The sequence below is a fragment of the Branchiostoma lanceolatum genome, chromosome 7 (assembly GCF_035083965.1).
Source record: "Branchiostoma lanceolatum isolate klBraLanc5 chromosome 7, klBraLanc5.hap2, whole genome shotgun sequence".
Classification (NCBI taxonomy): Eukaryota; Metazoa; Chordata; class Leptocardii; order Amphioxiformes; family Branchiostomatidae; genus Branchiostoma; species Branchiostoma lanceolatum.
The window spans coordinates 15,001,278-15,018,532 of record NC_089728.1 but is presented as its reverse complement, the minus strand read 5'-3'; the positions used below and the strand labels follow the sequence as shown (position 1 = coordinate 15,018,532).

Here is a 17,255-nt window from a genome sequence, read left to right as displayed (position 1 = left end):
AAAACCGATAAAACTTAAGTAGACACAGAAATTCCATAATAAAATCTTTTATTGAAAATTTTGTGGCATTGTACATAGGTATTTACAGGACAGACAAATGAAAATATATTATCGTGTTAACTTCTCACAATGATTGCACAAATTGGACAGGAATTAGTCAGTCAACCTAACATACTGGTTAAATAGCGAGTTAACAATAAATTAATGTTTTGTCACAACAGAATATGGTAGATTATATTTATATGAACCGTGTGACAAGCCTAGCCTATATGCTTTCTAGAGAAGGTTGCGTTGTACAATTGTATTCATTAATACATGTAACGTTACTAGTACTAATTTCAGGCTTCAATTCCGCAGTCCATTGGGTAGAAAACATAAAAGTGCCTCTACATTTTGGGCTTTTCTTTTCGAACATATCTTTCCTTTCTTTGGATTGTCATGACCAGCAAAGGCCTTAGGTGTTGTCGAGACATTCCCAAATCACACTTTTATGTCTGCCTGTGCTTTTTTTTGGTTACCAACAATGCACCTTTCAATATCAAACATTCTTTCTACATTTCCATTGCATGGTAATTAACAAACCATATCTTATTCAACAGTAAATAGTAAATGTGTTATGGTAGGTACATACTTAGTTTGCAGTGAAGTTAATGTGTATACAGTAAGGGATAGTATCTAGCACAGTAAGTTAGTTCATAACTTCCTTTAAAACTGTAGATATTTGGGCCCAATATTACAGGCAGAACAAACCCACCAGGCACTTTCCTGTTATCTATATACTGTACTTACTTTTGCACACGTCTGACATATCAAAACTTACAACAGCAATTTCAAAACCTTTACACCTTACGAGAAAATTGTGAGGGATTCTATGGCTTTTTTTGTAAATACTGATTGCAAACGTACAAGGTCAATATTGTTATAGGCAGTGCTTCGGCCTAAAAGTACAAGGTTGTAAGAAAATAGTTGCATCGCTAACTTGTCTCCTACAGTTCCACATGTGCAAAAACACAGCTAGCTAACACATACATGTACATGTACAACACCATCACTTTCATTATATCTCTTAGCCAGTTTAGTCATCTTCATCTGATTCCAAGTCTTCATCAATCTTAAGTTGAGTTGAGTTAAAATCCAACAAAGAACATTGTTTGATGGACAACCACTGGAAGAAATTAGAGACACCTACTTGAATTTTTTGTGCTTTGAAAGTAGGTTCACGGTAATTTCAAAGACCTTCAAGTTAAACGCTTCTCTTATAGATAGATAATTTAACTATCCGTACCCGATTTCTTAGCATTCTCCCTGCTACTGAACTAAATATCCAATATAATTCAGGTACTGCAAGGCTACCTCGGCAAGGTATCCGTGTAATGATTCGGGAAGAGTCTGCTTCGTCCATCAAACAGGTCCTCTGGTAATGTCTCAACCTATTTCACTTTCCACAGAATTCCACACTACAGTAACATTTTTCCACAAGTCTATGACAAGCTACAACAACACACACTGCATATTAACTGTAGCCAAGACCATGTTGATTTAATTATATGGATGCCAAAAAAATATTGGAAAACGAAACTAATGTTGTACAATGGCAAAATCCATTCCAAAGTCAAAGATGTGAAAAAAATGAAAAATCTATTATTCCCTATACCATACTCATAGTGTGTCATTTGTACAACCTTTCTGACCACATAGATTTCATAATGAAGGCAACTTTTTTTTTGCCAAACTTTTTTAAATTCGCACGCTCGCATCAGATTTGGGGTTCCCAGAGGATGTCATCCATATAATTGAATCAACATGGCCTAACATGAAAGCAGGGACAGGCATTGAAACACACTCCACCAGTCTGAGAAAGAAACTTCCCCGCATAGAGCACTGACTCTTGCTAATTGAAAATGACAATATACAATGTAGTTACTTGTAAATTTCATTGCAATAAACTCTGAAACGCTATATATAAAAGCAGGAATACATTTGGAGAGCAGTACTTTGTAGACTGTGCTAATTACATATATGTGCTGCTATATGTCATTTGTGACAGTTTTCTTTTCTGCACTATGTTAGTCATAGCTTTTCCACAAATATTATGGAATTCAAAAAAAGGTGCCATCACCAAGCCATTACATGTTGGATACCTGTGACTTTTCTACACATAGAAAAATTGCTTTCAATATATAACAAGGTGGGTTGAAAAATCGTTAGACAGACTTATGATTAATACACATGTATACCCTCTGATCTAAAAGGTTTCTATGCAAACATATCATATTCCCAAACAAGTTTACCTATCATCAAACTTACACTTTCTTTCCATCACAGAGTCATGTATAAATACCCAATTCTTCACCCATCACATGACTTTCTTCTTTGCCACTATTCCTAAAGAATGCAGTGGGACTGGTCGACAATATGGTCAGTACAAATCATTTTGTTTTGGAGAGAAACATTCAGTTTTGATCATGCTTAAGCTATAAACAAAGACTTATTTGCTAACTACAATATAGATAATTCATATTATGGAGGTAATAATTCTGATAATCTAATAATAATAACATGACAGCACCAGTTACATGTTACAATGCACTACCAATACGTCTCATTCTGCTAGTGCCTGCAGTACTGACTTAATGTGCTAGGGCTTTCTTTTGACACAAACATATTGGTCTAAAAACATCTTATTCCACACAATAATGCAAAATTCACTTTCCAGACAATTTTGTTTATCAGATTGCTGTAGGAAGGAGTGAACTATGTCTAATAACAACTATGGTATCGTAAAATCCTTTTCTGGGAAATTCCAGATCACACTTCTGATCAAAATTGCTGGAGGGAGGATGAATAAATAGTTATGTTGCAAGGTGATGCTTGCAACAGTGCCAATATTCCATGAATACAGATTACGACAATGTTGACAGAAGCAAATAGAGTAGGTACAAGAAATTTCAAATGCTGATAACTGTCATTACAGGCACGGTTTGTCCACAGTCCACAAGAGTGGGCAAGAATTTAAATGACAGGCAAATTTTTCCTCAGCAAAAGAAAATGTTGACGTAGTTAGCACCAGGAAACAGGTGTCGCCAATGGGAAAGGACTATTCCAGATGTTATTAATGGCCAACAACATACCTGTACAATCAAGCATAAAACTTCCAATGGCAAAAATGTTTTTCTGTCATTTTCAACTGATCAAACACTCGAAAATCTCCCTAAAGCACCACAGTTTCTTCAAAACACCTGTTAGGACCCATGGATTTAGATAAGAAATGCTCTGTGCTCAAATGGGAGTATGAAAATTACAATAATGGGGGGGGGGGCACAGAAATAATCACAACCAAGCTTCCCATAGCATTTAATACATCCTTATAACTGCTCTAAAGCACAGAACTGGAAGTGGCTATAATGTTACTGTTAAATGTTGCAAACCGAAAAAGTCTTGTTTCTTGATTTTTTTGGTTCATTGTAGTTGTCAAAAAGAGCAAGTAAATTGAACCCATAAACATGTAACCTTTCTTATCTTCATATATCTATGCAATATCAATGAAGCTGTGTCATGCCAGTGCTATGGAAGAACAGCAAGTGTGGAATGTTGACCACTGTGCAAAAATAAAGTTCCAAGATTATTTTCAAAAGGTATCAGGCAACTATGGACGTATCATTTGAACAAACAACCCCAAATTTCATCCGTAAATGCTCCTCAACATTCATGGCATCAGGGAGATATTGCAAATAGAAATACAGTACTGAAAAATATCATGTAACAAAATTAAATGACAGGTTTTCTATGCCCTGCATACTCTCCACAGAGAATCTCTAACTAATAGTCTGTAGAAACTTGCTAGCAGGCTATCTTCATCTCTTATCATCTCTGCTCATTCATTTTGTTTCCTTGAAACAAGAAAAGACGCCAAACACGTCACATGAAAATCCATGACATTATTAGTTTTGAAAGGGCAGAATTCTGAAGGTTGAAGGGTCATGAAAAGCCATTTCATGCAATCCCGTTCATGCTTCAAAAGTGACAAGTTGTCAGAAGATATCCGTTGGATTGGCTGTCGTGCACTGCCTAATGAATCTACCACTCACCACAGACGTTGCTGCAATGATAAACCATCACACTCTCTGCTCTGAAAAGATGAGCATCCAGTCCAGCAAAGTGTGGTTTGCATGTAAGCATACAGGTCTGATGGCAAATATGTGACTAGGTTGGGCAGACAAGACCCCATTTTTCAATGGCTATCATAGGAAAAAGTTGCAGGACAAACGTATAGCCTGATTGAATCGTGCTATAGTATAGTGGCCGGCCCAGCACATGGCCCCCATACAGCAGAGTATGCATTACACTGACTAACAAAAATAGAACCAGGACCATATCTACATTGTGTCAATACAAGCTAAATCTGAACATATTAAATATTGTGTTGTTTTGTTTTGTTTTCCTTCAGAGAAACACTAAAAACCAGCCTACATTTACGATCTTTCTTGCCTTTTTTGGAGACTCTGCAATTTCTACACCTTGCAATATGTTGGGAAACCATCTGAGGAGAGCTTATGTTATTGGTGAGAATGGGTAGGCAACAGTAGTATCTATACTTGACGACCACATGTCTAACTCATGACATCACATGTCTAACTCTATGCCATTCCAATCCACCAACGTCTACATGTACCAGTACATGTACAGTATATGGAAAAATAAGTTGACTCCCATCCTTACCTACGCTGTTATAATACAAGATTCATTTCATGTACCTCCTAAAATTATCATTAGACTTCACATGCTAAGAGAAAAGGATATCAGAGAAAGGTAGTTAAGCATAAAAGGTGCAAAAGGTTCTGAACATTTTTTCAACTATCTCAGCCATTACAAAGAGTTTAATACTGCCTAATTTCAACTCAGGAAAGAGACTGAAAATTTGGTGGGAAAAAAATGAGTTTTTAACCTTCTCCCTGCTGCTTAACCCTATAACCAATACATATTTGGTGCCAAATGGCTACCTTAGCTGGCTGAAGGTTAAGTCTTGCATTTCAAAGTATTGCTGGCTGTGCATGCCAGTTTTCACAGCAACATGTTTTCCTTCTAGAGATGGAATCTTCATTTCTGTTATAACCTTTAAATGTAGAAAGCCATTTCTTCAACCTTGCACTCAATCAATTTTCTTTTTAAAAATTCTGAGTATCTTCCCAAATTCAAATGGCTAGTGATACACCTTTTTCTCTAGTTGTGTTAACAACACTCTACTGGTGGTATATATAAACATGTACACATTTTGAGACAGCACAGGTGGTGAGTTACAAGTCTTCGTTCTCCTCATTTTCCTCCGCCGGCACGTAGTTTCCCCTCCTGTTCACGGGAAGGTGCGGCCTGGCCTCGTCCTGCCACTCACGGAATGCAAAGTACCCTCCGGCCACGAACGCCAGTAGGGACAGGAAACCAAAGCCCTGCGAGGAAGAGAAGTAATGCCTCAATGAAATGAGCATTCTGTTATACTTTAACACAAGAAGACAGAAAAAAAAGTTTTGTATCATACAAACAACTCCCCTTTTCTGACGTTGAAAAGTGCCCTGAAAACCCATCTTGTAAGCCATCCTAGCTCCCGCGTGTAGCCTCATACGTTCAGTTCTTATCTTACCTTAATCTCTATCATTAATCATTTGATCATTCTTATTGTATCGTTATCACATTCTATGTATTACTTTACTTTATTATTTATCGATTATAATCAATTTTGATTAGTATAGAGGAGGAAGGCCTAGTATAAGCTATAGACGCCGTTTTCCTCCTCCTGCACCCGTTTTATCTATTGTTTATCGTGTTATGTATTAAGTACTCTCCTGTTTTGTAAATGAATAAATAAATAAACAAACAAACATCAATGAAGGTTAGACATTCAGGTAGAAAATGATATCAAACAAAGCAAGGAACTGGATAAATTCTATATTTCAGATAGCATCCAATATCTTACATCAGTCTCTGAACTGATATGTAACGGTCTTCCGGATTTCCGCAAATAGATCTACATGTACCATCAAACAGTCAAATTCAATTGGTCATAATCTTTATTCTGCCAATATTCTATTCAATAGAACTTCACGGAGAACAATGTCTACAGCCGTTATGTATCAATGCTGATGCCCGTGGATAATTGATGAATTGATTGATTGATTATCAAACCAAAAGATAAGACTCTTGTAACGTACCATACCAAGAAAGATCAGCTTTCAAAATGGCCCTGACCTCTAAAGTATCATTCCAACCGATAGGATTGAATGAATCCTTTTATATTCGATACAGCTTCTACCACTACCAGTGTTGATACAAATACATTGTAGTTGTACAGGAGCAAATTCAAGCTTTCAGCTACTGTCAGTGAGAGATGAAAATGATGGTGATTATGGCTTATGCACAGGAAATGGTAAGTTGTAGATATGGGGCTGACAACCAGCTGCGAACATGGAGTGCAAAGTGCAGCTGTAACCATTTATTATCAATGAGAGTCCTAAAACACAGAAGATAGAAACAGAGCACTTGGGATGTAATGGAGGTAAAATTGTGGGTACCCATTTTCCAGCAGTCTTCCTTGGTGGGAATAGAGGGGAAAATATGGGAGTACTATAGTTGGTTGTCTTTCCTAGAGTAAGAGTATGAGTGCTAAGTTTTATTGCAGATACTGGAAAGGTGTTGTATATTTCTGTAAACGTCATGAATTATTACAGTGCCGTATACAGTAGAGCAGATCTTACCTTTTTGATTTTTGGTTTGAAATTTATATCTAAAACCTTTAACATTCATTCTGGAGCAGAGACAATAAAGTTATGAAATTAACTGAGCAAACCATTGCACTGTTTAGAATTGAATTTTGTATGCTCCATACTGTTCACCTTCTATTGATTGTTGTAACACATTAATATTCTGCAGGCAGGTCTCCTATAACGTGACCTGTATTTCTTGGTAGGTCAGCCTGCTGTTTGTGGGCATAACTGACATTCTACTGTCCTGAATAATCTCGCTACAACAGTGCACATGTCATTGCCCTTTCATTTTTGATAGGCACGGCTTGAGGAAGAAAATAACATCTCCATTCACAGCCTGTCCTGTTTTCCCATTTTGAAATAAAAAAAATTGGGTCGCTATTCCCATTCACAAATTTTAACTCCCAATTTTATTATCTGTTCAGTTGTAAAACTCAAGAGCCACCAAAATAGATTATAAAGGCCTGCACACACCTTAAAAGTGTGGTCACATTGATCATATTATTAAGTTATAATTTTTCATTTATCAAAACTATTTCTCAATATCAATATTACATGGCAAAAGGTAATTTTGTTACTGAAATTATGGTACTTAGTCTAGATCAAAGAAAGGGTGACATTGCGTTAAAACGAGCCATACAAAGCTGAAACTTGAATAATCCTCTTATTCTTTATGTTATGTAAACCCTTATCTTCACCCCAGACTATTTGCAAACATTTTTTTCCGCCCTGTCCCTCCAATTTTTTTCTAAAAAAATCTGAGAAGCAACAAATAAAATTGGTGTGGCCTAACATACAAACTCAAGGATTTATCAGATGTGATAGTGGACAACTATCTGAATGCACAAAATCCTAGAGAAAGCTTTCGGTCTATACTGAGCATGTATTGTTGCAATATATCCATAGGCTGTCTCCAGCTTTAATTATTTTTTCTGTCCCACTTATTGCTTGAGAGCCCATGCTTTTGATTTTCCTTGTTACAAAAATCATGCTAAGCTTACAAAAATTCTCATCATCTTCTTCATGTCAAGAAGTTCAGATTTTTTGGACGGATGGGGTGAAATTTTTGTCCATGCTAGAAGCAAATTTGTATCCCAGCATGGAGGAATGGGTCCTGGAGATAGGAGTCTCACATTTGGTATTCTAACAGACTTATCAGATTTTTTCGAGGCGATACTCACCACTGCACCACCGCCCGCCCCGTCATTAACATTAGCTGCTAGAACACTGGAGGCAATCAGATACGCCAGCACACACACTATACATGTGATCAGCTCCTGGAACAAGATAACAGCACTGATTAGTACCTTCACAAGAAGGTTATGCGTTTGGTAGCATTTGTGTGTGTTTCTATCTGTGTGTGTGTGTGTGTGTGTGTGTGTGTGTGTGTGTGTGTGTGTGTGTGAGCACGATAACTCGAGAAGGCCTATAGATGGATTGTCATATTTGGTACGTGGGTAGGTCTTGATGAGACCGGCAACTGATTACATTTTAGGCCCCCTAGCGGCTTGTTATGGAACTGCAGTGGAACTTCCTGGTTTTGATATCTCGTTGGCAATTCTTCAGTTCTTTACTACAGGTTATGCCAGCACACACACTATGCATGAAATCAGCTCCTGAAACAAGATGGTACATGTAGCGCTGATTATTATCAATTCTTTAGGTTTTCACTACTGATATGCTAGCACACTTTATACGTGTGATCAGCACCTGAAAAAAGATGGCAATTCTGATTATTGGCAATTCTTTAAAAAGTTTTTTACTATGGATATGCCAGCACACACACAATGTATAAACATGTGATCAGCTCCTTTTACAAGATGGCAGTACTGATTATTGGCAATTCTTTAGTTTTTTACAACGGATATGCCAGCACACACACAATGCATAAACGTGTGATCAGCTCCTGTAACAAGATGGCTGTACTGATTGTATACACATCCTGGTATCCAAAATAACTAGTACATGTGTATATAAGATATGCATCATCATCATTCCCATCAGGAAGGACCAAAGGCGAAGGGATTGTATGACTATGAGCTTTTTTGTGCAAATTTTTTTTGTACAAATGTGCCAGAAGGCAACATACATTTTATCAGCTCCTGGGAGAAGATGGCAATACTGATTATTACAACCTTTACGGTAACTTCAGTGGTACAAGATCAAAAGTAAAAGTGCTGATATGCACTTAACCTGAAATGCAAAACATTCCAGATCACTACTAGCAAAACTTCAGGCAACAATAATCCTTCTGATGTTGATTTGAAATGTGTACAAGGTTCCCAGTGTTTCGCCATCAGACAAACATGAATTCTACTGAATTTCATAAATTTGCAATCCTTGTATGAAAGCCATTTTTGTTCTTAGAAATCTCCTTAACTTCCACTCGTCAGATCTTAAAGAAAATGTCCCTAAAGAAAAAAGATACAAGAGATACTGAAAGTAGAATTTATTATGGCCTGCAGGCAATAGAATGAACATTCGGAGCAATCTTCTCATGCATGTAATTTCATACTCATCAAAAGGGTTCAGCCTTTGGCTTTTTACTCAGCAGGTATGTGTGAAATGGAAGATGAGAGATAGGAGGTTACTCTATACAGTACTATAACCCTTCAGATGCATGCTAATGGACCAAGTACAGAAATACGAGATAAGATTTTAAAGAAATGCATGAACACCCTCAGACATCATTGCTGTTTATCCTCCTTTGCAGGCTTTCTGGCCGGCCCTGGAGTTTATTTCCGGGGGAGCGCTGATTCGTGATTTTCAACATATCGAGGCCACATTCTTTTGCAGGAGTAATCATAGATTTCTGAGGCCGCCAATTACAGCAAAAGAAGCTGGCCCAGATATGTTGAAAATCATGAATCCGCTTGTCAGGCTAGTATTGTTTGCATGTCCCTGAAAATCAGTAAGAGACACTGAAGGAGCTTGGTCGGTAAAACATAATGATCTAACGTCAAAGGGTGGTCGTTATACAATAGTTTTGCTGATAACATGTACATGTATGCAGAGAGAAGATGAAATAACTCTTTTTTTTTTCAAAGAGAAGAACAAGAGCCAACTTACTGTGAGGGGCCAGTGGACTATGGTAACTTTTTGGTATGCCGTCGTGACCATGCAGAGGAAAATGACAAGAACCACCAGGAAGGAGGTGACCGTGACAAACTCGAAGAACGAGAAGGCCCCACGGCCGCACCCGTAACTGCAACTCGCCGCCTCGGCAATTATAAACGCTACAAGGGCTAGTATCTGTGAACAAAAAACAACATGTTAATTAAGAAGGTTTTCAATCACATGTACATCATGAAACAAACTGTAATCACATCTCAAGCAGTAGAAAAAAAGGATGAATGATTCCAATATGTAGAAATATTTACTAGTACAAACAAATATTCCTTATATTCAAACATTCGTTCGTTCGTTCAATCAGAAAACGCAACTTGCCTTCTTGGCTGGAAAGTCCATAAATTATTTCGCGTTTTGTACATTGTACAACTAAGACAGACATACAAAATGTAATCAACTGACAGAAAGAGAGAGAATCCATCGCAAATTTTCTCTGGCCTGAAGGTGTAAAGCCTTCCATACATTTATCAAGGCATGGTGGATAAGAATCATTCGAGTCTCCCAGCTACATGTCTAGTCTGGCAAGTTTCCCACTGTTCTCACAGACTTTGTCCATGAAAATGTTGGCGGTTTTCCAGTTTTAAAGAAATGATAAGAGATGAGAAGTATGGAGGAGAAAAAGCAAGCAGTAATGGATAACTTAAGTTGAATTTTTAAAACGTTGAATCCCAAAAGAAAACCGTGACTTTCCACATTTTCGGCCATACTGTGTGGGCTTTGTCAAAGGAGACTACTAACCCATTTCTTCTGACAAGGCCAAAGGCACAGCCAGAACTTGGTAATTTGCTGTTTGTTGGGTCAAACATGCAAATTTTACAGGAACAATTCCATCTCCCTGCTAAATGGAATAGCCAGGGGGCAGCGTGCCAGACAGGACATATTCCACTTTAGCCCATTACAGAAATGGGGGCAGCCTAATCTCATTCATTTCTGGGCCCATATTGATCTGCTTGACTGGAAAGTCTTCCATCTATATTCAGAGGTGACTCTCTGGCCACGGGTAGGGCACACTGTGGCACTGGAAATCGTGTTGGAAAATGGCGGGGAATCATGTTGGGAACACTGTAGAATGACTTCATTTGGTGGGGGATGTTTCTTTTTTTTGCAAATAATCAAGTGACCATCATGATACTACATGTAAATCTAACTAATGGTGACAACACAACAGTATCAACTTTGATGGTAGAAGATTTTATCTATTTTAAACAGAAATTGTTTAAAATGGTAACCAGAATACTTGGTCTTGGACAATCATGTATGGCACTCTTTTATGTTTGATGGTAAATAATCACAAATGCATTTGTACCTTAATGTACATGTATATGCATTACTACAGCAATTGATTATCTGAGAATGAGAAAATATATATACATATCAATTTAGCCAACAGTATAAAGGGACTGCACCGCGGCCAGTGGAACAGAAGGAACCTGTCATACTCAGGAAATGTCCCCGTCAGCACAATAAATTATTTCCCTGTCATCTTCTGCCCCGAGTTAGCCCTCCTTCTACTTAAAAAAATCACATATCAGAAATCGGTGTGATCCCGGAGTACGATTTGGGTCACACTCCGAACTTCGGCACCAACCCATGCACTTTTTCGTGGGATTCAATGGCACCCATGGCAGTTCTATGGCCGATTCAACGAAAATTCCTTGGCCATCTACCTATGGTCCTAAAGGTAAACAAACAGTGTGACAGCACATGGCTGCCATTGTTGGCTACAGTAGGTGTTGAACAGGACAACTGACACCTGGACAAGGGTACAGTTGACAGTTGAACAACAATCACCTCCTTATGTGGGGATGTTGGGCTTGAGCCAAACCATTAGTGGTTGCTTGTATCAACAGCTGAGGTCAGGTTAACACAGACAAGAATGGCTCCAAGCTGTTGGGTGACAGCAATACTACAGTACACAACATCAACACTATACAAGAACTAGCTACATGTGTGTACAGAGGCATGGGATACAAGAATTCTGGTTGGTAAGGCAAAAAGGAAAAGTGTGTAAATATCGAACACCATGAAAAGTCAAGTGGTTACAGACATATGATACTGTATGTGACACAAAGGTTAATTCAAGTACATAGCCCTTTACCCAGGCTTTTCTTCTCAAGCAGTTTAAAAACATATACAGGACCCACATACAGGCTCTGTATACATATGTATAGGCTTCCCGTAGGACAAGGGTATAGTTTTAAACTATACCCTTGTCCTGCAGGAAGCATATACATAGGCTATATATATATACAGAGCCTCTATGTGGGTCCTGTATATGTACAGGTTGAGGGTATTTTTCAGCTGAATGCATCACACTGCAGTGAAACGCACCGAATACAGAAGTAACTATGCCACTGCAGCGCAGAAAAAGTCAAGGGAAAATGATCTGAATCAGATAAACAAATCAAGTTAATGAAATAAATTGCATAAAAAACGTCAGCAGGACAAGGGTTAAGAGCATTCAGCTCCTCAATTTCAAATGCTTAGTAACAGTCGAAATCAAAACTAATCTTTCTTCCTCACATCTGCTTGGAGACTCTCAGTACCAAACAATGTTTTACTTGGTTGGTTGGTTTGAACAATGTGACAGACATGTTTAGTCTTCGTGCCTCCTGCCAAGTGTGTAATTGACTAACTCCACCTGGTCACAGTAGGACTGTTATAAATTCATGACATCACAGTCACAATGGGGGAGGCCCAGGTAAGACTACACACTAATAGTAACACATCTATCAGTGCTCCTTTTCATTTATATTAAAGTAAGAATTACAGCTATCCATCTTTTCTTTGAACTAATCAAGGTCATATCCTGGTCCTCTGGAGCTTATGCAAACCTGTTTTAGGAATCTGTCTTGATTATATTGAAATTAAAATTCCTATATGATGAATACTGTACTGTGAATACAATTTACTCCACACATTTTATTGAGATTGCAAATGTTGCCAAAAGTCAGTTCTTGCTGCAAGGCCAATTTGTTCAATATTTCCTCGAATAATACAATTACTCCCACTACTACAATTGCGTACAATGAAATAAGTGCCAAAACTGCAAAAGAATTGTTTCTAAATACAAACAGAACATATATCTAATTAAAACAAGTTATCTACATCAAATTGACACTGAAAGGTCCTGGGTAATGTTTGGTATGTTTTTTAACCTTCTCCCTGCTCGAGTAGCCCTTTGGTACCAAATTTTGTATTGGCTGTAGGGTTAGGTAGCAGGAACAAGGTTAAAACCTACTGATAAGGTATACTGTAACTGAGTGACAGTTATAACAGACTTCCCAATGGAGAGCAATCTGTTCCATTCCAAGCATTTATTGCGGCTACATGCCTGCCAACTTTGATAATCTACACAACTCTCAGTTAAACTCATCTATCATAATGGGGCATAATGCCACAGATATCGAGGAACGTATTAAGTGAAATTACTTTAGCTAATATTCCATCATATCTCAAAGGAATACCAGTCTGTAATGATTAAGATTAATGTCTAAATGGTTCTCTAGAGGTTTTCAAGGGAGTGTTTTAAGTAATGGCATCAAATAAATACTCTTCTAAGAATCATTCATAACTAACTACGCAAAGCTAAATTAATGCACTACAACTTTGTAATACCCAGTCACTATTAGTATAAGTGGGACTAAGTCATACATGTAGAAAAAAAATGTGAAATTTCTTTTTCTCATAAGTTCACACAAGATTCATCTATCTTGTCTTGGACAATTCTAAAAGAATTAATGTTAGGAGCAAGAGCCTAAAATAAGAAGAGAGAATTCAAAGCAAAGTCCTAAAGATTACTTGAAAGAAACGACTGCAATTTCAGCAGAACTATAGGTTTCAAAAGCCTTCCACGGTAAAATTCTCAAATGATTCCCACAACAAATCGACTCGGAGTTATCTAACAGAGGAAGCGATTGTGACCTGATAATTTGATTACTACATGGAAACTACATTAATATACGGTAGTCATACAAATCCCCCTGGGAACAGTAATCCACAGTTAAGAGAACCAGGTGAAAAACAGACAGGTATAGGGACATGAAGACTCAAACAAGATCGTTTTCCCATAATTAGATTAACCTGGACACTTGGTACCATCTCAAGGACTCACATGACAAAACTTGTTTATATATTTCGGACATTTTTGTACACAGAGGTTGTAGGTGCATGTTTATGCAATAGACATCCTGTTTTCTCTTGTCCTGATCCTTTGTTTTTAGCTACTAAAACAATACATCCTGATGTTTCATTATCATATGATTTAGTTTAATACGGATGTCCAATTGTGAAGTAGATGTTGCATAAACCACATCCGGTTCTTTCCTCAAATCAAAACTCCTGCACAACTTCACAACAAAAATGCCTTGATGGCAACTTTTTTTCGAAGAAATATATAACACCACGATACTGAGAAACATTAGGTAACTTCTTCTAAGAACTACTCGGAAATTCGGAATGCATTATTCCGGTGAGCAGCATTACCCTCACATCTGCCATTATTGATCTGTTACATGCACAGAATATTACAACTTCGGCTTTTCTGTCCTTTTGGCAGTTTTGCCAAAACATCACTCATTTCCCTCTAACATTAACAACCACTTCATGGGTAACCTTGTTGGCCGGGAAATGGAAATGCATGATGACTGCTCTTTGTGCTGCTGGGATGTGAGGTCTAGTGTAAGTACCTGCCAGACAAAAGTCTGCGCGGCAACGTCAGGTTGTTTGTAACTTCGTACTGCCACAAGAGAAAGTTAATGGATAGACAAAACAGGGACAAGCCAGGAATTTTAATACCTAACACAAGATTACTGTAAATGTTGAAGTTTTCATGGTGGTTTTATGTTCACAGGTTTTCATGGTGACGTCTTCACAGCAAACATAATCCACTGTGAAAATGCTTGTCCTGTCTTCTGCCCAACTACCACATTGTTTCAACTGCAAACTTAAAACCACCGTGAACATTCCATTTTCTCTATCGCGAAATTAAATCCCCGCAAACTTATTGGCATCTACAATAGTCCACAATAGGACTGGGCTGTCTGATAAAAATGGTACAATATTACAATGGTACAATATAAAATGGGTTAATTATTCACATCTGTGACATAAATAGAAACTGACAAGAATCTTTGCCCTACTTTTATCACTATAGTTTGACACTTTGTTTACATGCTTACTGGTAAATTTGCACACGGTTGATGATTAAACAAATGTTGGTTAACGTTACAGCATTCACGGTTCAAAAACAAAATTATGATAATGACGAAGCTTGGAAACACATATATAAATGTAGGTCATTGGGAATAGAATTAGAACTTAAAATTATGACAATCAAGATGATTATGATAATCGTCCTTGTTCTGATTTGTGTGAATTAAATAGTTAGATCACACAGATTGTTCATGAGCCATGATTTCAAACTCTTGTCCCTTGTAAAAAAAAACATTTTATGCAACAACATACGTAAAAGCTAGCGAGAAAAAAGGTTTCAAGTAGGAGATCCGTTTTATTGTTCTAAACAGTATGACTCATGGGAGTTCCACTGAATCACGTTTGAATGGACCAGACAGACTGACTGTGGAAAGGCCTCTATTTCTGCTTCCTCCTGGGATTACCTGGTTAGAAATGCACAAATATCACAGGCATGACATAGTTGTAGGAGGGTCTACATGGGGGTGATCCAGACTAAATTCAGAGAGTTAATCATGCAAAATGTGGCTAGTTTACTGTGAATTCCTAAGATGAATAAGCGTTGCCTACAAATTACGTTTAAATCAAAATAACCTGTCTTTGCCTTACAAGAGGGGCATGCAGCCCCCAGGTTAGGCCGACTAATCTTCAAGCAGATGTAGGGCGGTTCGGCTCAATGTTTTACCATGGAGGTTAAAAACATATTTTTAATGCTTTTTCTACATTTTTTCTAGTATTGCAATGAGGGAGGGGAAGGGGTGTCAACAATGCCAGATTAAGTTGATGAGTTTGACAAGTGACACACGTGTCAAGTGCCTGGATCAGACAACAATGTGGATAATGTCAAGACTGTCAAGCTCAGTCAGTCCGCTGAGAAATTCAAAATTTTAAATCACCTCCACTTTAAATAGCTACCATTAGATCTCTACTTGACACTGGAAAACAAAAGCTTATAATATCATATTCATTTCTTTAAACACCGTGCTTTGTTTCCTTATGATTCATAAGTTTTTAATTAGGCAAAAGCCATGACAACTTAATAAGCGCCACCAACCCCAACCCAATCCACGTCTGACAACCGGTACCCCCCTGGGCTCGATCTTTAGAGTGCGTTCTGTTTTTGCATGTTTTTTGTTACGTGTGAAAGAAATACACCGACTTGCTCACCATCTGCACAATCTTGGTGATCCCTGGGAAGGTTCTGCAGTAGCGCAGGTCGCACGTGAGCCCCCAGCCCGACTGAGTCGTCGTCAGCGTGGTGGTGGTGGGCGAGTACGGGCTCTCCTGGTCGGCCTCTGTCGTGACGGTTGAATACGACGCCGTCCCCTCTCGGTATCCTGTCCCCACCCCGACATTCTGAGACATGGCACGTCCACGCCACGGTGCTCCAACTTCACACACAAACACGAGAAATCCCGAAAAGACGCCGGACAGGACAGGGAAAAGGTATGGCACACAAACAGACCGCCGGTTTAGACACGAAGTGCACACCGGAAGTGATCAGCTGGGGGAAACTGACACCCAAACGGCATTGTGGGATGACGTAAGCGTAGAACGGACCGGTTCATTATGAAACAAGGGAGAAAATTCTGTTTAATAAAATAGATATCCCGATATGCAGAGAAGACAAAAACAAGCAAACTATAGAAAAATTAAACCATTCTTGTTGTACATAAGTAGTTTTGCAAAATGTTTTAACAAAAAAAATCGCTGCTTGTTGATTGTATGATAGACCTGTTCACAGCGTCCTTCAACGAGGTCAATATGAACTGCACCCCTTCATACAGGAAAACATTTGGCATATTTCCATACACTGACGCACAAATCCTTCCGCACTAGCTAACCGCAGAGGTGTTTATCGAATTCCTTTGCGCTGACGCAACATTTTGCTAGCTGTCGAAATAAACAAGATGAAATTGAATCTGCTCATGACGACCTTGTGTGAAACACCCTACATGACGTCATATTTGGCATTAGACAGGAAACCATTGAAACTTTCGACAGTGCCAATACATCCCGTTACACATTGATGTCGCTTTTAAACCACGAGGAAAAGATTATGAAGTACGTGATTCGACAGAATTTTGGCCCCACAATGACTGTAACCGATCTGAAAAGTGCACAGCCTTTATAAGCTTAAAGGCTTTGGTGAAACATGTAGCGTTACTGTATTTGAAC

General features: G+C 38.3%; 1 protein-coding gene across 1 annotated transcript; it reads right to left on the bottom strand.

Annotated features, from left to right (window-relative positions):
• Window positions 1-3,337: 3,337 nt before the first annotated feature.
• On the bottom strand, window positions 3,338-16,614 carry LOC136437835 (CKLF-like MARVEL transmembrane domain-containing protein 4). The gene is made up of 4 exons (XM_066432359.1): window positions 16,245-16,614; window positions 9,825-10,007; window positions 7,937-8,032; window positions 3,338-5,444 (listed from the first exon to the last, which is right to left on the bottom strand). The coding sequence occupies exons 1-4, from the start codon at window positions 16,440-16,442 to the stop codon at window positions 5,295-5,297; spliced, it is 627 nt and encodes a 208-aa protein (XP_066288456.1). The 5' UTR covers window positions 16,443-16,614; the 3' UTR covers window positions 3,338-5,294.
• Window positions 16,615-17,255: the final 641 nt, after the last annotated feature.